The 20,885-nt window shown below is 40.2% G+C and overlaps 2 protein-coding genes across 3 annotated transcripts in view; one reads left to right on the forward strand and one right to left on the reverse strand.

The window, feature by feature from the left end:
• mier1b (mesoderm induction early response 1b, transcriptional regulator) overlaps positions 1–8,815 on the reverse strand; it is a 51,354-nt gene extending 42,539 nt beyond the window's left edge. For both annotated transcript variants that reach the window (XM_034183349.1, XM_034183348.1), the window contains exons 1-3: positions 8,738–8,815; positions 8,048–8,072; positions 3,195–3,343 (exon numbers count right to left, since the gene is read on the reverse strand). In XM_034183349.1, coding sequence (XP_034039240.1) covers positions 3,195–3,343; positions 8,048–8,072; positions 8,738–8,746 — 183 coding nt within the window. In that variant the 5' untranslated portion in view covers positions 8,747–8,815. The remainder of the gene's footprint in view (positions 1–3,194; positions 3,344–8,047; positions 8,073–8,737) is intronic.
• An 11,085-nt stretch (positions 8,816–19,900) lies between these two features.
• Positions 19,901–20,885, forward strand: LOC117522073 (relaxin-3-like). The gene is made up of 2 exons (XM_034183444.1): positions 19,901–20,607; positions 20,686–20,885. The coding sequence occupies exons 1-2, from the start codon at positions 20,433–20,435 to the stop codon at positions 20,823–20,825; spliced, it is 315 nt and encodes a 104-aa protein (XP_034039335.1). The 5' UTR covers positions 19,901–20,432; the 3' UTR covers positions 20,826–20,885.

Below are 20,885 nucleotides of genomic sequence, written 5' to 3' on the forward strand. Positions count from 1 at the left end.
TGATCAGTGTCATGTAGTTCCATTTTTGTGCTAATTTTAGACAAAAAAAAATAAATAAATAAAAAAAAAAAAAAAATTCCCATATTGGCAAGATGACAGAACTATAATACACAGTCATTGTACACAACATTACATTGAAAATTAATGGCAACCACACATTACATTACACAACATTTGACTTCAGCCATCTGTGCTTTTATAACAGCTGATAGTGTCTAAATATAAACAAAAATAAAACACAAGCTGCACCTACTGTTCATTAAGACACCAATATCACTTTTAGTTCTCAGGAACACCAATTTGGGTTTAAATTTGATTCTTATTCACTTATATAAATGATTTTTCCATCCCGTGTGGACGTCAGCATTTGTGGGACACTGAAAATTTATGTGCCCTTCAAAATGAAGCACAAGCTTTTTTCACATCAATATCTGATTTCTATAAACATGCTGGATGTTTTTGGCTGTGACGCTACGCGTGCTATGATCGGCTGATTACTGGTCTGATATTTTCCCAGCCAGATTTAGCACTGTGATAGAGTATATTTAACTCTATTTGGACTGCGACCAAATGTTATCCTGGCTGAGCATATTTTACTCTGCAAAATCATCTGAGCAAAAGGTTATAGGATGCTTATTTTCTCAGTAATCGAGTATTAATGGGGACCTAACAGATCAGGCTGCTAAAAGTATAATCTGTTAAGCATACAACATCAGATAAGATGAGTTTCCCTCAGCGCAAATATTGCAGCAGGGACATCTTAGATGATCCATTAGGACATTTTACTATATAGCAAGTCATATTATTGCAGACATTTGTCATAAAATGCTCACACAGCCTCCACAACAACCACCACACGTAGAGAGCTGAGACTGAGCTAGCCGTTATGAGAGGCAGAAGCACTAGGTTCAGACGCTGTCATTGTACGTCAGAGGTCTCTAACTCCCGGGTCGCGGACCGGTACCAGTCCTTGGGTCATTTGATACCGTGCCGCACAGAAAGAATAAATAACTTACGTTATGTTTGTTTTATTTATTATTGGAGTCTGAACTTTTTTTTTGAAAAATGACCGGATTCTCTGTTACATCTGCCTATGACTCACTCTTGATTAGGGTTGGGTATCGAGAACCAGTTCTTTGAGTATCATTAATAAATTATTCGATCCACTGATATCAATAGCCTTTTTGCTTAACGATTCCCTTATCGGTCTTTCAGAGCTGTCGTTGTTTTGAGGGTGTTTGTCGGGAAAGTGATCATTCCTCTACGCTGATTAGACCCTGCAGCGGCTCTGTAATCAACCGTTTCTGCATCTCGACACCACTTTGAAGCATGAAGCAATGCTTCGATCCACTAGCTCATTGGTTCTTTGATTCGCTGCTCTTCAGAAACGGCAAGTCCACTTCTTAACCCCACTCAAAGCCATTCAAATATTGAGTCACTTTTGTGTGGAATAAAGTCACTAACTGGGACTCATGTCCTGTTGTAGTCAAGAAACGAGAATCATCCTCCATTCCGTTGGCACACATCCAAACACTGCACGTCTCTCGGCTGAGACAGAGTCCCATCAGATTTAATAACTTCAAAATGAATCACCGCTTTAAATAAAATGACACCTCTTACAAACGTAATACAGACAAGAAACTACAATCGACTAAATAATTTTTTTCCTCCCAAAATGAGACGTCCTGCATTCTTTATAAATTTACATCCTGCACGTCAGGATGAGCAGCTGCAAGAGCCGAGCGCAGATGTATGGAAAGACATTCATGCCAATAATGTCTGAAAGGAAATGCTTTTGACAAGAACTACAGATTTTTTTTAATTTCTATTTATGTCCAGAGATCAAGGATCCACCATGTAGAGTTTATGTCCAAAGTTTAAGGATCCAGTGACCAATTTCATATTTATTTATTTTAAGACTCAATAAAATGTTGTTCAATTTCAATTTAATTGGCTTATAAAGCGCCAAATCGCAACAAAAGCCGTCTCAAAGTGCCTCACATAGAACAGTTCAACATAAAAAATTAAATAAATAAAAATAAAAAAAAAATCAAATACAGAAGTAAAAGAAGAAAACAGATAAAAAAAATAAAAACTATTCATAAAAGAATAAAAATAGGCTTTAGGTCTTGACTTAAAAATGTCCATGGACTCCGACTGCCTCACGGTCGCAGGAAGACCGTTCCACAGAGCGGGTGCACGATAAGAAAAAGCTCTTTGACCCGCTGATATAGAAAACCTGTAAAGCCTACTTTTAGTACACAAAACAATTCACAAGAGGTATCGATAAGGAATCGGATTGATGAGCGGAATTGCTAACGGTATCGATATAATCTTATCGATACCCATCCCTACTCTTGATGCATGTCAAGACACTTGTCTCAGTCCCGTAATACGTTCCCCATTAAATTAAACCCACAAGGTAGGAAAATTAGTAAAAACATTTTGGGTCACTTTAAGTGACTATGCCTTTAATCATGCCTAACTTTATGGCTTAAAACATCTTCAACTAGGAAGACGGGGAAAAAAAAAAAAAAAAAACTACAGTTGTCATGGAGGGGGAAACTATCTACAGAGACCAAAAACCATTTTTTGTACCAAGCTGTAAGTAAGTCCCTTCAGCTTCTCCCTTGTTTCACTCAGGGTCAACACAGCAGATCCCAGGTGAATCTGCATGTTGATTTTGCATAAGATTTACACCAGATGCCCTTCCTGACACAACTCCATATTATGTGGAGAATGGGGGAGGTCTCGAAATGGGAACTTGGCAACAACCGCACTTAACCACCTGTCCACCACCCCTTTTGTACAAATCTGTAAATAGGTTTATTTCTGCTCTAAAGTTGGACATTTTAACATGGACTTGAATGGAAACCTGCTCGCTTTTGGAGCCAGTCCCAAGCAGCCAGTTAAGGAACTACAACATTTGTTCTTCACGGCAGGCTTCATCTGAGACCATCAAAGCTTACCATGTGGTCTTCTGTGGGCCTGGTGTCTGCAAGATGATTATTCAGTAAACAGACCTGACTAAGGTAATTAGCTTTAAGTAAAGCAGGTAAGGAAGACAATATACAATACGTGTGATCTTCAGGTATAGAGTTTATGACCAGAATTTGCTCCGCAGTTTATACAGCAAATTCTTACCACACAGCCATAACAAAACTATTAAAATGCACTTAAAGCCTGACACTCACTCGTGCAAGATCTTCAATTTCATTGCCATTTGTCTCATCTGCTGCTTCCAACATTTCTTCTTCTTCAAGGGTGCGTTCATCATCAAAGTCATGAACAAGCATCTCTGCTGATGGATCAAAATCACGGTCATCAGAGTGTGTTGAACCTCCTAGACAAGCAACAAAAGACAGAATGGTTGCAAATTCACATAATGTGACAAGCAGGCAAAAATGGAAATAATCTATAAAGCCTTTCCTTACAGAAACCTGTGAAAGACTGACATACAAATGAAAAATAAGCATTTTTCATATATACGAGGCAGGTTTCATTGATGTTGATCCATCTATTGCTGATATAAACCTTTGAATATCAGAAAAATAGACCACGTGATAGTTCATATCCCATCCCACGGGATTCCTTTCTTATAATAAGAACGATAATATGGTAATAATAATAATAGCTTGGAAACGCCTTGGGTTCCCCTGGGAAGAGTTACAGGACTTAGCCGAGGATAGGGAAGTGTGAGGTGAGCTGCTTACTCTGCTGCCAATGTGACCCAGACCCAGATAAGCAGTTGAAAATGAATGAATGAATTGTAGTAGTAAGCACTGAAAGTGAAGCAGTACACAGCTTTTAAATGCTGTCAACTTTCATCCAGCAGGTAGTGCTGTAGCTTCTTCTACTGTTATTTTCTGCAGTAACCATGAATGACTGCATAAAGGGCTGCTTGGAATGTGTCTCAAGACATTTAATGTATATACAGCGCCCTCCAAAAGTATTGGAACACGATATTTCACACATTTTAATGTGTTTATGCCATTTCAAATACAAGAAATAAAAAAAAAATAAATAAATCTAAAATTATCTTCCTTAAACTCAAACTGAATGCATATCTCTATAACTTGATATCAATGAATTAAAAATATAAAAGCCAAGATGATGGGTTGCATATGTTATGGAAGACTTTGGTATAATACCTGTAAATAATCAGTTTTATTGACAATTTTATTCAGACAAGTCAGAGGGTGGATACATGAACATTTCCAAGTCACTGAATATGTCTTGGACTTTATTTACATTAATTATGAAGAAATACGAACAGTATGGCACTCTATGGTAAATCTGTATGGAGTAGACCAGTGGTTCCCAAACTTTTTCAAGACAAGTACCCTTTTTCAGTCATGTACCCCGTCACCGGCGGACTTCACATGTCATTTAAGTTTTATCATCCACATAAAATTACATCATATATATACCACAATATACAGACACATTTGTGTGTATCATTTATTAGAATAACAAATGTTTTATTAACTTCAAATTTAGTGGGCTGAACCTTTGAGGCACTGATTAACAAAATCTACTGAAGCCTCATTTCAGTATCTGCCTTAATTAAAACAATTTAAACCACAATGTGAACAATTATAATGCAATGGAAAACTCCAATGTTTAATGTGAAGCGTGGGCTTGACTGTATGCACACAGCTCAGTAATGTTAGGCTCAATGCGTGAAAGGCTGCGTCTCAAGTCATTTTCAACATTAAGTCTGGCTCTGTATTTTGTTTTCATGTTCGTCAGTGTGGAAAATCCACTTTCACACAAATACGTAGTTGCGAATGGCATGACAGTCTTAATAGCGCGCTTTGCAAGTGCAGGTTGCTCCACGCGCAGGCCAATCCAAAAGTCAGTCAGTGTCTTCTGATTAAATTCTACTTTTAGCGATCCATCTGTTGCAATGTCAATAAGGCTCTCCTGTTCCGCTGTTGATAAAGACGTGGTCACAGCACTAAATGGATGACGTATCCACTCGTTTGACCCGTCCGCCTCAGGAAAATATCTGCGCAGCTCTGCAGACAGTGCGCCAAGGTGCGCCTTCATCTCTGCTTTCACGCAGCCTCTCAGTCTGAGTTCGTTTGAGCACAAAAACTCATGCAACACTGGGAAAACTTCAGTATTGTTTGACTCAAGGGAGTTTATCCAGAGTTTTACCTTTTTGATCATGGCCTCAATTTTATCTTGAACATTGAATATTGTTACAGTTAGCCCTTGTAATCCAAGATTTAATTCATTCAGATGTGAAAAAATGTCACAAAGATAAGCCAGACTAGTGAGAAATTCTTCGTTGTGCAAATGTTCTGACAGAGCAAAATCATGTTTACTGAAGAAAACTTTAAGTTCATCTCTCAACTCAAAAAAGCGAGTTAATACCCTGCCTCTTGAAAGCCAGCGCACCTCTGTGTGTAATAACAGCGTCTCATACTCACTGCCCATTTCATTACACAACGCAGCAAACAAGCACGAGTTCATGGGCCTGGCTTTCACAAAGTTGACCATCTTTATGGTGATGTCCAAAACATTCTTGAGGTGAGCAGGTATTCCCTTTGCAGCCAGCGCCTCACGGTGGATGCTGCAGTGTACCCATGTGGCATCTGGTGCCACTGCTTGAATGCGTGTCACCACACCCCCATGTCTACCTGTCATTGCCCGTGCGCCATCTGTGCATATACCCACACATCTATCCCACATTAGACCGTTTGTGTTCACAAAGTTATCCAGCTTTTGAAAAATGTCAAGTGCAGTGGTCCTTTCCTCAAGAGGTTTACAAAAGAGCATGTCCTCTGTTACTGTCCCTTCATGTATGTAACGCACGTATACAAGGAGGTGTGCAAGGCCAGCAACATCTGTGGACTCATCCAGCTGTAGAGCGTAATACTCGCTGCCTTTTACCCGCTGAAGAAGCTGTTTCAAAACGTCCTCAGCCATAGCACTGATGCGTCGAGAAACTGTGTTGTTCGATGACGGGATAGTCCGTATAGTCTTTTTTGCCTTTTCCCCCCAACATTGCTCCAACCATATCTGAGGCAGCAGGGAGTATTAAATCCTCCACTATAGTGTGTGGCCTGTTAGTTTTAGCAACTCTATAGCTGACCATGTATGATGCTCGCAGCCGGTTCCTGTTGGCAGTGTCTGTCTCTGCAATACAACTTTTACTTGCAGATAATACAACCCCTTGCAAAAATTATGGAATCACCGGCCTCGGAGGATGTTCATTCAGTTGTTTAATTTTGGAGAAAAAAAGCAGATCACAGACATGACACAAAACTAAAGTCATTTCAAATGGAAACTTTCTGGCTTTAAGAAACACTATAAGAAATCAAGAAAAAAAGATTGTGGCAGTCAGTAACGGTTACTTTTTTAGACCAAGCAGAGGAAAAAAATATGGACTCACTCAATTCTGAGGAATAAATTATGGAATCACCCTGTAAATTTTCATATTACAGAGTATTGTGAGAAGCCAAGCTGCTGTGAGCTCAAGTTTGCACTTCTTGTGCAATAAACCTGACAGAAGAAGCGCAGATGGCAGTAGCCTCAAAATGAAACTAAAATGAGCAAAGAAAATTGTGAAAAGAAACATGGTAATGGAAGGTGTGAAGCATCCATCCAGAGAGTTTGACACTAACAGTGAATGTCAACAGCAACAGGTATGCTTTCAAGGAATTTAGACTATATACCGAGGCCATGAACCTGGACTAGAAGTCAGATGTGGGATAATCAAAAATAGATTTTGTAAGTATCTGAAGCAAAGCAGAGCACAGATATATCTTAGAAACCAGTCCACCAACATAAAAAAGGTTAAATTTTATAAGCTAGGGAAAAAAAACAAAACAGAAACCATTTCCCATTGCCATTTCAGCAAAATGTCAAGATTTTGGCGCAGCTATTTTGCTATTTGTGTCTAAATAAAGCTTTTTGCATGGGAGCGCTCAGGTTGTCCAGATTTTTGCTTTGATGTCTCTTTTTGATCCAGCACGCCTTTTTTTTTTTACATCTTGGATGTGCGTGTCTCTTCTGATTTACTAAGATTTTGGTGCAGAGACACTGTCCCATTGCTTAGGGAGAGCCCTGGACTATTGATGTTGTTTAAAAACGCAAAAGTACTTTTAATCCAATTTCTTGATTATTCGTCACAATAATCGATAGAATACTTGATTACTAAAATAATCGATAGCTGCAGCCCTATTTCAAGTTATTTGTTGTCACGCGAACACCATACACGGACCCCAACAAATGCTTATTTACCAGCAATGGTGCCACATGCAGGTAAGTTTGTGATTTAAAAACTTTCTTTATGAAAGCAGAGAGCGTTAAAAAACAGAAAGATTAGTGGTAGTGACCCCTATTCTTTGTCAGTGATAGATGTTGGCTGTGTAAATTTGCCAAAGAAACATTTTTAACTTCCTTGCTCTGGAAATGAGTTTCTACACTGGCAAGTAAATGGATTACAGAGCCTTGGAAGCCCAAAAATATTTCACAAATGGATGGGTGGTTGACATCAAAACCAAAAGTATTGGTGATGACAGAATCTTGGTGTTTGCATTGATAAAATTCATGCACTGATAAATTAATGTGTATCGAAAATTGCAACAATGCACTAAACGTGTTCCTCATTAGTTACCATAAAGCAGCTAACAAAGAATGATTTTTGCCACTTGGTGAATTAAGTCAAATTTTTTTCTCCATATAAAGTGTAGCATGAGTGTAGGGGATTTTTTTTTTTTTTTTTATCATTATCAAATTTTGAAACATTCAATGAGAATGGGAGAGGCTCCTCTCAAGACATGAGTCTGAGTTGCATATATGATTTACACATTTTACTTCATAGTACTCCAGACTGAATATTGTTGTTTTTTTCTTGCTCAATTCCTCTATCTGATCACCCTGATTCTTATCAACATGGGGAAAATCATGCTAATGTTTTTGATGAATGTGTAGTCTAAGAATGGTCTACCTCAAGTAACTTCACACATCTTTAGATAAAGCCTCGGCTTAATGAAACTAAGAATCATCAGAAAGGCTCAAACATGTAACATACCTGGGCTCGAATTCCCAAAGGAGGCCTAGAAAACAGAAAGGAAAAACAATTTGATATATTTCACATTCTTTATTTAAAAAAAAAAAATCAATGTTAGGCTGCCTGGAGAAACCAAATAAGAGAAAACAAAGAAGCGCCAAACCAGACAGTATTAAAAAAAAACAACAAAAAAAAAAAAACGGCGCGTAAACACATCGTTTAAAGCTCATTCTACAGCGAACCTTATAGGACATAAAAACGATGTTAATGCTACAGGTAGGGCTGTGTAGCGACATTAATTCACTTCAGTGGCGACATCATAACTTGTCAGCTAATTCTCCTTTATATCATTTAGCTAACGCCTTTATGTTAAGCTTGATAAAACCAGACTACAAACAACGGGCCAAATATTTCGGCCCACAATGGCACCGCCATATAACGCATTAAGTTCGATAGTGGCCCAGTGGTTTAAAAATTAAAACGCAAAATAACAAATCGCAAACACGGCAGTTAGCACTGCTAATGTTAGCTCAGCCCGAAGTTTTCCAAACATGATTTTATGAAGAAAGGACAACTACATAGAAACAACACCACACCCACATTTTCCTATTTTAAAACTAGAAACAAACAAACAAAAAAAGCTACATATGTTACAACACACTGAATTGTTGTTGTATTTTTTCCGGAATATTTATTATTTCACTTTCTTACCTCCGCCATGTTTGCACGTAATCCTGGACCGTAGTATCTAGTCTCGATACGAGTGCCGAAAACCAACGACACTTTCCGATGAAGCTTCGAACCCGTACCATGGAATCTCTGAAACAATAATCTGAACGAACTATGGAGTTTTCTATATAATTCTATGGAACGATTCAGATCCGTGATCCGTACCATGGCTCGAAAGCGTGTCTTATAATGCGCATATTTCAACATGATCTAGCGTGTTTCAAATACCAACAACAATAATAATTATTATTATTATTATTATAATAAATTTAACAAATCAGCAGCGCCGAACAGTAATAATAAAAACCCACAACAATGCACACACACATAATCACAACGGCAATTAAAACAACAAACACATTGACAATCAAAAACAAATACTTTAAAAAGACGACACCGAAAATATGATACAATCCCAAAAGTTGTTGTTTTAATACGTGTAAGACAGAGCATGAATATGAGAACATTTCACTGAAAACAACAGGCTCGTGTAAAAAACAAAACAAAAAACAGGCTGATAGGAAAAGAAGAACTTCATAAAACAGAATACACAGAATTTCAGCTACATTTTACCAGAAGCCAAAAGGTAAACTTAAATCTACATTTCATGTGTTTATTAATCTAAAATTTGTGTGTGTGGACATCATTAGGAACAAACATTTTCGATACATTGGCTCAAACACATTCGAAGCTTCAGAAACCTGCCCCGCCCACTTTCTTCTTCGTTCCTGTAATAGCAGTTGACAAATAGCTTTTAAGTGCATCACTGCCATCGTCTGGAGTGCAATGTTCGATAGAATAATATTCCTATCTGAAAAAAATGTAATTCCTTTCATGGGTGCATTAATTGCCGAATATTGAAACAAACGTCTGTAACTGGCATCTACTTGTGTTATGGCCTGTAAAATCTAATGCAGTTTCATCTCAACCAACTAAGAGAGGAGGGATTTTAAACACAAGACATCTATCAGATACTTAATTTTAATGGTTTTCTTTGAGCCAAGGATAATTTCTCCACAAAATTTTGTCAAACTCTGTCCTATTTAAGCTATTATGTTCACAGGCAGACAGACACACACAGTCCACCCTGGGTTGTTATCTCCACCCCTTGTTTGGTGAAGGTAATCATAGCAGTATATTAGTAGTATATATTGAAAAATAATCCTTGGCCGCATCCATCTATATTTGGCTTCGTAGGTCAGATTCAGTGTGGGTTCCCGGAATTGTGACATATTTAGTATTTAGCAATAACAGTCATCAGGGGCAGTATGGTGGATTAGTGGTTAGCACTGTTCACAGCAAGAAGGTCATGGGATGGATTCCTACCTGTGTTCTCCCTGTATTTGTGTGGGTTCCCTCCGGGTGCTCCAGCTTCATCCCATATCCAAAGACATGCAAGATAAGTGAGTTGAAAACTTTAAATTGTGTGTGGTTGTGAATGTGTTTGGCTGTCTATATGTGGCCTTGCAACAGACTGGTGTCCTGTCCTGGGTATACCCTGCCTTGTGTCCTATGATTGTTGGGCTAGTCTCCAGCCCCCTGTGACCCTTAATTGGTGTAAGCAAATTACAGCATTCAGTTTACAGTGTATCTGGAATGGATTCACAGTGCTGCACATTTTTTATGTCTACAGCCTTATTCAAAAATGGATGAAATTCATTTTTTCCCTCAAAATTCTACACACAATACCCCATAATGACAATGTGAAAAAAAGTTTTTCTTTTGGAAATTTATTAAAAATTAAAAAGTCACGTGTACGTAAGTATTCACAGCCTTTGCCATGAAGCACAAAATGGAGCTCAGGTGCTTCCTGTTTCCACTGATCATCTTTGGGATGTTTAATTTGAGTTTATCTGGGGTAAATTCAGTTGATTGGACATGATTTGGAAAGGCACACACCTGTCTACCATCCCTGGTTCTCAAGACCAGACACCTAAGTGACTCTACTCTACTCTTTTTTTTTTTTTTAGATATTTAAATATACCTTAGTATACACTAGTAGAGTTCTACCTTAGAATTGTAATTTATTATAGAAGACATACTTTACTGAATTTTCATATAAGGTCCCACAGTTGACAGTGCATGTCAAAGCTTAAACCAAGCATGACGTCAAAGGAATTGTCTGTAGACCTCTGAGACAGGACTGTCTCTAGGCGCAAATCTGGGAAGGGCACAGAAAATTTCTGCTGGTTTGAAGGGCCCAATAGTACACTGGACTCCATCATGGAAGAATTATGGATCCACCAGGACTCTTCCTAGAGCTGGGTGCAGAGGTCCAGCATTCCTCTGTGGAGAAAGGCGAACCTTCCAGAAGAACAACCATCTCTGCAGCAATCCACCAATCAGGCCTGAAGAAGTTCGGATCCAACAGCACTCCTCTTAGAGCAGGCCGCCTGTCAAAACTGAGCGATCGGGGGAGAAGGGTCTTTGTCAGGGAGGTGATTAAGAACCCGATGGTCATTCTGTTAGAGCTCCAGCATTCCTCTGTGGAGACAGGAGAACCTTCCAGAAGGACAACAATCTCTGCAGCAATCCACCAATCAGTCCTGTATGGTACAGTGGCCAGACAGAAACCACTCCTTAGTAAAAGGCACATGGCAGCCTGCCTGGAGTTTGCCAAAAGGCACCTGAAGAACTCTCAGACCATGACAAACATAATTCTCTAGTCTGATGAGACAAAGATTGAGCTTTATGGTGTGAATGCCAGGCGTCATGTTTGGAGGAAACCAGGCACCATCTGTAGAGTGAAGCATGGTTTTGCCAGTATCATGCTGTGGGAAAGTTTTTCAGCGGCAGGAACTGGAAGACTTGTCAGGATTGAGGGAAAGATGAATGCAGTAATGTACAGAGACATCCTGGATGAAAACCTGCTCCAGAGCGCTCTTGACCTCAGACTGGGGTGACGCCAGGTTCATCTTTCAGCAGGACAATGATCCTAAGCACACAGCCAAGATATCAAAGGAGTGGCTTCAGGACAGCTCTGTGAATGTCTTTGAGTGGCTCAGCCAGAGCCCAGACCTGAATCCGATTAAACATCTCTGGAGAGATCTGAAAATGGCTGTGAACTGACGCTCCTCATCCAACTTCATGGAGGTTGAGAGGTGTTGGAAAGAGGAATGGGCAACACCACCCAAAGATAGGTGCACCAAGGTTGTGTCATCATATTCCAGAAGACTTGAGGCTGTAATTGCTGCCAAAGGTGCATCAACAAAGTATAGAGCAAAGGGTGTGAATATTTATGTACATGTGATTTCTTAGTTTTTATTTTTAATACATTTGCAAAAAAAATTTAAACTAAAACTTTTTTCATTTTGTCATTATGGGTTGTTGTGAGTAGAATTTTGAGGGGAAAAATTAATTTACTTTATTTTGGAATAAGGCCATAACAGAACAAAATGTGAAAAAAGTGAAGCGCTGTGAATAGTTTCTGGATGCGAGGTAGCTTGTATGCAATTAATAAAGGATTTTTAACAGGGTCAAAATTTTGATGCGTTGTATATTTGTGTCATAGCCCTGCATCACATGCAGCCATAAAGGTTTGACAATATAGACAATTTTGTTTGTGTGTGTGTGTGTGTGTGTGTGTGTTTTAATGAAACTTCGGGCAATGGAAGCGCACCATATAAAGATGTGCATGAAGTGGAAAAATGTCAGCACGCCAAGCTGAGAGCGGATGTCAAGCAGCAGGGCTGGAATGATCATGCTGAAAGCAGAGCTGAAGTCCACAAACAGAATCCTGGCGTAGGTTCCTGGGGAGTTCAGATGCTGGAGGATGAAGTGGAGGGCCGTGTTGACAGCATTGTCAACAGACCTGTTGGCTCTGTAGGCAAATTGTAGGGGATCTAGGTGTGGGTCAGAGATGGCCTTGAGGGGTGTGAGGACAAGGTGCTCGAAGGTCTTCATCACCACAGAGGTCAGGGCGATGGGTCTGTAGTCATTAAGATCTGCAGTTCTTTGTGTTATGGGGATGGGGATGATGGTGGAGGCTTTGAAGCATGCTGGCACCTGGCATGTCTCCAGTGAGGTGTTGAAGATGTCTGTGAACACTGGGGACAGTTGGTCTGCACAGTTCGTCAACAGGAATGGGGAGACAGAGTCAGGTCCGGCTGCTTTGCATGGGTCCTGTCTCTTGAAGAGCCTGTTGACATCTCTCTCATGGATGGAGAGAGGCATGGAGGAGGAGGTGCTGGTGGGTTGGAACTTATGATGGTCACTGGAAATGGTAATCGGACTGTCCCATTGTTTTTCAAATCTGCAGTAAAACTCGATCAACTGATTTGCTATAGATTGTTACAGTGTGTGTGTACGAGGTCTGTCAATAAAGTATAGGTCCTTTTTATTTTTTTCAAAAACTATATGGATTTCAGTCATATGTTTTTACGTCAGACATGCTTAAACCCTCGTGCGCATGCGTGAGTTTTTCCACGCCTGTCGGTGACGTCATCCGCCTGTGAACACTCCTTGTGGGAGGAGTCGTCCAGCCCCTTCATTAAAAAAATCTCCTTTAACAGTGGAATATCCGGATAAAATGCTGAAACCGACTTCTTCTGAAACTTCTCTGTTCTCTCACGACGTCCTGGATCAATAGAGCCTGAAATGTGGAGGTTTTCAGCTTGAAACAGGCTCACGACGGCGCCTGAGAGCGCTGCGCGACGTCTCGCACCATGGGAAGTCCTTAAAGCGACAGTATCACCTCAAAATCTCTCATCAGCCATTAAAAGTTTCACTGAAAACCAGCTTAATTTTTCGAACCGTGTCCACTTCGATGTGTCTCACAGGTTTAGAAAAAAATTTTATCAAACAAAGCGCCAGTCTCTCAGCAACTTCTCAGACAAAGGAATTACGACGAGGGGCTGGACGACTCCTCCCACAAGGAGTGCTCACAGGCGAATGACGTCACCGACAGGCGTGGAAAAACTCACGCATGCGCACGAGGGTTCAAGCATGTCTGACGTAAAAACATATGAATGAAATCCATATAGTTTTTGAAAAAAATAAAAAGGACCTATACTTTATTGACAGACCTCGTATGTGTGTGTGTGGGGGGGGTGTTTATAATTGGTGAGCCTGATCGATTTGTTTTTTTGTTTTTTTTTATTCAGGTATTTAATGGCATAAGACAGTACCACTGAAATTTCATAAATTCAAGTACCTAGTATGGCAGAGCACTGAGCTACAATTCTGTGGGCTTCAGTTATTATTAGTTTTACCACCAGTGGTGCGCACAGCAAACCGAAAAGTTAGCTTTGATAACCGCTAATCCACTAACTGAAACATTAACTTTTATAACTCAAAACCGATAAACCACTAAAAATTTTAGCAGAAGTTACAATTAACCATTAACTTTTAGTCTTGACTCAGTACGCTGTCGGCAACTGATAAGCCAGTTTCAAGCTTAAGCACCGCAGGGGATTCTGAGTAAATTCAAAGGCAATCACAAACCCAAAACAAACAACAAAAGCCAGAGCTTTTGTCTTTATGCACCCTGCTGGCTGCTGCAAAGAAATGTCACTTGCTTTTCACACACAACAACACAGACAGTGGCAGAAGAGCTCAAAGGCAAGGCACTTTTGATTTCATTCATAATCAAAACTAATTCCGGACAGTTTATCAACATTACCGGCAACTCTACAAAGTGAAAATATCACACATATCTTTTAAAGTAATGCGCTAATTCTAAAGCTTTGAGTGTTAATTGACACATGTGCCAAAAAGCATTATGGGAAATGAGTCTCCTCTACCCCTCCCCCCTCGTCAAAATGCATGGAACACTGCCATCTACTGGATGGGAGTGTGAAACGTGACCAACATGTTTTGTGAATTTGAAATGCAGTTTTACGCTTAGAAAGTCTCAATATTGCGTAAGTGAGCAAAGCGATGAATGTGTGTGATCAGTGATCCACAAATGCTGAATCACACATCACAAACAGAATTTTCAGTTTTGCAAATGCCTTTTTTTTTTTACAAATAAAAAATATTTACAAATATGTATTTATTTGTAAAAACCAACACACAAGTTACAAATCAGAAATTTGTGTTTGTGGATCGCAAAACACGTGTGCAAATCAAGGAGTATTTGTAGATCACCCTCTGTGCATTTGCAGGTATTATGAGACAAATTTAAATCCATAAACAAGTGTCTTTTCACTTAAAAAAAAAGTAAAATTTGCATGTGCACGCTGTCTTTAAAGCATACACACTGTCGATTGCTGCTGCAATGCATTATGGGAGTTCGGGGTTTGGTTTTTTATTATTATTGTAGTACATGTTAGTTTAGCAGTGTTGTTAGTCTTATATATTTGTTGTGTTTTAGATAGCTCAAGTAGTGTAATTAGGTTGGTGAAGATTTATGTTGTGACCATGACTGAAAAGTGCCTTGCATTTGATCTCTTCTGCCACAGTCTGTGTTGTTGTGTGTGAAAGTAAATGACACTTTTCTATGGTAAGCCAAGAGTGCCACAAATATGCCACCTTCAGACACGTTTCACCAAAAATACGCTGTAAAAAACACAGTTTGTCAGTTATTACTGCGCTTTTTACACCATAATTAAAGACAATGCCGTTAAATGTGCTGTAATGTGTCAAAAAAATACAGGGGTCAAAAGTTACAATTGCTCCAATTTTGGTAAAAAAAAAAAAAAGTGGTGCAAATTATTGGTTGAGGTAATAGGGTTTTAAAAAGGAATAGTTTGGACCATGTCTCATGCTTAGTTATCATGTTACAGGGTTACATATGTCACATGTCGTAGAATCCAATGGACGTCAACCTTGTTTGACCTTTACTTAGGAGACCAAACATTCAAGGGAGAAGAGGGCTTTTGTCCACTCCGCAGCTTTTGCCTGGAATAAATTGCAAGAGGAGTGGAAATGAAAAGTAATAATTTCACTGAGCACTTTTAAATCCACATTGAACACTTGAGGCCAACTCCATAATATGCACTTTTTTATATTATGCTTGTAATTTAAAATTTTATCATCTTTTTATTTGCCTTTTGTTTGTGTAAATGTGTAACTGTGCTTTGTATTTGCTACTGTTTATCTTGGCCAGGACTCCCTTAGAAAAGATGTTCTTAATCTCAATGGGAGTTTTTCTGGTTAAATTAAAAAAAAAAAATACATGCCACTTGTGGGATTCGAATCTGAAAAGATCTAGATGGCAGACAGGAGTTCTACTGCTGCGCTACAGCCACAGTTAGATAAAAGAAGCATACAATCCCTAAAATAAATAAGGAGGGAAACATATTTGATTAAAAAAATAAAATGAAACAATGTATAAAAGAGGATGTTTAATGTATGAGATATTTTCCTGCATAACCCCCAAAATATTAGCCGATGTTAAATGACACAACAGGTAAGTTGGAGCAAACTTTGCCGCAAAGACATCTGTGCTGGACTGATTTGGTCTGTTCGTCATGATCAGGGATTGGGCACAAACACTTCGAGTTCAGTGGCTGAGAGAAAAGGAGGCTGGAGATAATTGTCATACCGCACAAACACCGTTTTTTTACGTGCGTATTTTATGCGCGTTGTGTGTATCTGAACGGCGTATTTTACGGCGGTTTTTAAGGGCTCCATTGCACTGTGAAAAACGTGTATTTTTTGACACATTACGGTGCATTTAACAGCGTCTTTAAAACGCCGTAATAACTGACAAAATGGTGTTTTTTTACGGCGTATTTTTGGTGAAACGTGTCTAGGTGGTGTATTTGTGGTAGTCTTGGCTTGCCATATTTTGCAGCAACAGCAGGCAGCAGCTGCCCTCTTCCCTTCTGCTGGGGGAAGGCTGAGCTCGTCACAGCGGCCTGACTGTTGCAAAACACACAACAGACAGGAACTAACATATATTATTTTAGGGTTTACAAATGTTTCTGACCATTAAGCTTTACTCACTATGCCAGCAAAAAAAATGTTTGCGGACTGAAAGCTAGCGGAACTAAATTTAGCAAAAGCTAATTGGTCTTCTGATGGTTTTCAAAGTTAGCTGAAAAGCTAATCTGGTTATGAAAACGTTAGCTTTGCTAATTAGCAGTTAGGGGAACTGTGGCCACCACTGATTACCACATATTCTCCTTGAACAAATATTGGTGTCACCCCAAATGGATGCATCTCAGTTCAACGCTTCCACAAATATACACCTATGACTATGAATATCTTCTCTTCTATATTCTAATTGCCAAGTGGCCTCTGTGTGTGTGCGTGTGTATGGCATCGATCATGGCCACACCAGGGAGAGATGACATTTGCCTTTTGGTATGCTTATGTGTTTTGGGTCAAGGATGAACACTACAAAAACGTAAAGTTGATAGGACATTTTTTTTTTTTTTTTTTTTTAGAAATTAGCCATTTTCGCTAACCAGTAAACAATGGACGTGCTGCAATGCACCATGGGAGGTCTGGGTTTTGGGGTTTTAAAAGTTTTTGTGGTTCATATAATTTTAACAGTGTTAGTGTTATTAATTTATTGTGTTTTGTAGTTCAATTGGTTTGGTTAGTTTAGCTAAGTGAAGGTTCTGTATAAGGTGCTTTCTGCCAAATTTCCTGTAGTTTGACTGTAGAATTGCTGCTAATGGGTTTATTTTGGCAAATGTCAAGGTTAAAATTCAGATTTTTCTCTCCCACGTCCACCAAACTTGGCAAATACACTACATGTAGTTGGGTTCCCAGGTGACATCATCAAATTTACCAAAGGCCAATGAGTAGCTCACAAGGTGATAGTTTAAGTTTTCCACTCCAGTTTGCACCAAATGTGGGACATATATGTAGGTAAGCGGTGGAATTGCCCAGGTAAGGTCAAATTTGCCAAAGGTAAATCATTTGGGTCAAGGTCACGCCTGTCTGTGTGTTTGTTAGCTGGTTCTTTCTCTGATTTCTACCCCACTTGGTCTGTCAGTGAAGGTTGGCCCTGGAATGCCCATTAAAACTGTATTTTGGCATAGATCAGCTTCAAGGAATTTGTTTTTCAGACCTATTTATACAAGGTCTATTAGATAAGAAACCGACACTTTTATTTTTTTTAACTATATGGATTTGAATGACGTGCGATTACACCAATCATGCTTGAACCCTCGTGCGCATGCGTGAGTTTTTTCACGCGTGTCGGTAACGTCATTTCCCTCTGGGCAGGCCTTGAGTGAGATGTGGTCCAGCCCTCTCGGCTGAATTCCTTTGTTTCACACGCTGCTCGAGACGGCGTGCGTTGCTTTATCAGAATTTTTTCTGGACTTGTGAGGAATATCCGAGTGGACACTATTCGAGAAATTTAGCTGGTTTTCGGTGAAAAGTTTAACGGCTGATGAGAGATTATGGGGTGTTTCTGTCGCTGTAAGGACTTCCCATGGAGCGGGACGTCGCGCAGCGCTTCCAGGCGCCGTCGTCGGCCTGTTTCGACCTGAAAACACCCTAATTTAAGGCTTAATTCACCCAGGACGTCGTGAGAGAACAGAGAAGATTCAGAAGAGGCCGGCATGAGGACTTTATGCGGACATTCCACTGTTTAAGGACATTTTTTAATGAAAGACGTGCGTGCAAATTCGGCGAGTCGTTTCCGTGACGACTCTGCAAATCTGTGTGTGCCGCGACAGGAAAAACACCTCCGTGTTGAAAACCATTTGTAAAATTCAGGCGGCTTTTGATGGCTTTCAACAAGTGAGTAACTGAGAAATTGTTTAACAGCTTGGGCATGTTCCAACTTGCCCGTTAAGGTTTCCAACGGAGGTGTTTTTCCTGTCGCGACCCCCTGCGGTCGGGTCCGGCCCGACATGAGACTCTGCCCGCACGTTCTTTCATTACAAAATGTCCGTTAACAATGGAATGTCCGAATAAACTCCTCATGCCGACTTCTTCTGAAAGTTCTCTGTTCTCTGACGACTTCCTGGGTCAACACAGCCTGAAATGTGGAAGTTTTCAACTTGAAATGGCGAGACGCTGCCGCCTCGAAGCGCAGATCGCCGTCAGGCGCCGTGGGCCGTCCTTAAAGCGACACTACCAGACCAAAATCTCTCATCAGCCGTTAAAATTTTTACCGAAAACCAGCTGAATTTATCGAATGGTGTCCACTCAGTTGTGCCTTACAGTTTTGAAAAAATTTTGATCAAACAAAGCAGCAGTCTCTGAGCCATTCCTAAACAATGAAAAAATCGACGAGAGGATTCAAAGACTGCCCACAGGTGAATGACGTAACCGACAGGCGTGAAAAAACTCTCGCATGCCCACGAGGGTTCAAGCATGTCTGATGTAATCACACGTGATTCAAATCCATATGGTTTTTGAAAAAAATAATAAGGTCGGATACTTTTCTAACAGACCTCGTATCAAACGTGGCACACACTTAGGGTGGATTCCAGAACTGTCCTGCCAAAGTAAGCCAAAGGTCAATCATCTGCGTGAAAGTCAAGGTCATTGGGGTCAATATCAGTACTGCTGTAGACATTACTGTCTTCAAACCCACAGGTGCGATTACGTAGTATACAAAATAAATAAATAAACAGGATGCCATATTTTACTGTACACAAGTTTTGAAATGGTGGAGATTTTGTCATCAATGGTGCCGATGGTGGCATGGTGGCTTCGTGTTTAGCACTGTTGCCTAACAGCAAAAAGGTTGTGAGGTCGTTTTCTGCCTGGTCCGTTCTGTGTGGAGTTTGCATGTTCTCGCCATGTTCTTGTGGGTTCCCTCCAGGTGCTCCGGCTTCCTCCCACTTCCAAAGACATGCAGGTTCGGTGAACTGGAAACTTTAAAATTGACTGTAGGTGAAGGTTGTGTTTGTCTGTCTACATGTGGTCCTGTAATAGACTGGCATCCTGTCCAGGGTGGACCCTGCCTCTTGTCTTATGACTGCTGGGCTAGGCTCCAATCCCCACCCCACCCCACACCGCACCTGTGACCCTTAATTGGAGTAAGCAGGTATAGAAAATAAATGTATAAAATACTTCGTAAAATAGCAGTTTGAAGCCAAACAGTGGGAATTTTTTGAAGAATGTATGGATTTACACTTTTGTTTTACATGGGCATCTTAAAGTTGTGTCTCAGATGGATGCATTCCAATTAGATGTATCTTACTGGGATGTGTCTATGTGGACCCAAAATCAATTATTTGAACCTTTTAGAAAACAGGATTTTGTTTCTGCTTCACCCCCTCTCCTGAGCTTATCACCTTTGCTATTTTTCAAATGGACTGTTAATGGCCTTTTCGAGGTGGTACTAGCCTCTATTTCCTGACTCATTTCAGCATAACATACATAAAAGTGATGGCCTGTTTTTAAAATCATTGATCTATTTGCATGATAGCAGCAACAATCACCAACATGTTGCTATGCAGAGAGCCATCCCCTTGTTTTGTGGTGGGTAACATATCTCATCCCATCCATCAGCAAACACTTTGGTAAATCCATGGCAATAAAGTCCTACAGTTCTTCAATATCAATACGAGCATGTTTCCTCTTTAAAACCGAGGATGACATAGATAATGCAGGTACTCAAAGGTCTCGATTCCTATACGTGTTAAACGGAGAAGTGGACATCTGCTGTTAAAAGCCATATGATGGCCACTCAAGATAACACAATGTCACGGCTGATAGCACAGAGGAGGACCTAAAGGTGGTGTGACATCACTGGAGAATGGAGATAAAAAGGTTGACTGTGAAAGTGGTTTAGTTGACAGAAAACCATCTCAGCTCCATGAGGTCCATACTTGTGCTTGTCACGCTGCTGTGCGTGCTGAGTGTGGCACAGGCTCAGGTGCAGGATAACACTCTGCGGCTATGTGGTCGGGCATTTCTGCGAGCTGTGGTATACACCTGCGGAGGATCCAGGTGGAGAAGACTGATGGGAGATGATGCACCTCTGCCAGACGGTCAGTAGTGTTATTAAAGTTACCACTGAAACCTGAATGATCAAGTTCTGATAATTGGGTGTGCATGTCTGTTGACAGGCAGCAGGGAGCCAAAGTTCATGAGGAGTAGAGATGCAGCGGCAGCAATGGAGCATCACTGGCAGGACCTAAACCAAGGCCTAATGACGGTGTGCTGCCAACTAGGCTGCAGAAAGAGTGACCTTTCCATGCTGTGCTAAGGAGGACATCATCAATCTGTCCTGCATTACTTTGAAATAAACATAATGTTGAGAAAGTTG

Source organism: Thalassophryne amazonica, chromosome 12, assembly GCF_902500255.1.
Source record: "Thalassophryne amazonica chromosome 12, fThaAma1.1, whole genome shotgun sequence".
Taxonomy (NCBI): Eukaryota; Metazoa; Chordata; class Actinopteri; order Batrachoidiformes; family Batrachoididae; genus Thalassophryne; species Thalassophryne amazonica.

Bases quoted from the DNA above. Each gene is read 5' to 3' on its own strand.
- LOC117522073 (XM_034183444.1), top strand. From the start codon at position 20,433: ATGAGGTCCATACTTGTGCTTGTCACGCTGCTGTGCGTGCTGAGTGTG. The intron at 20,608-20,685 runs GTCAGTAGTGTT...GTCTGTTGACAG, and splicing joins TGATGCACCTCTGCCAGACG to GCAGCAGGGAGCCAAAGTTC.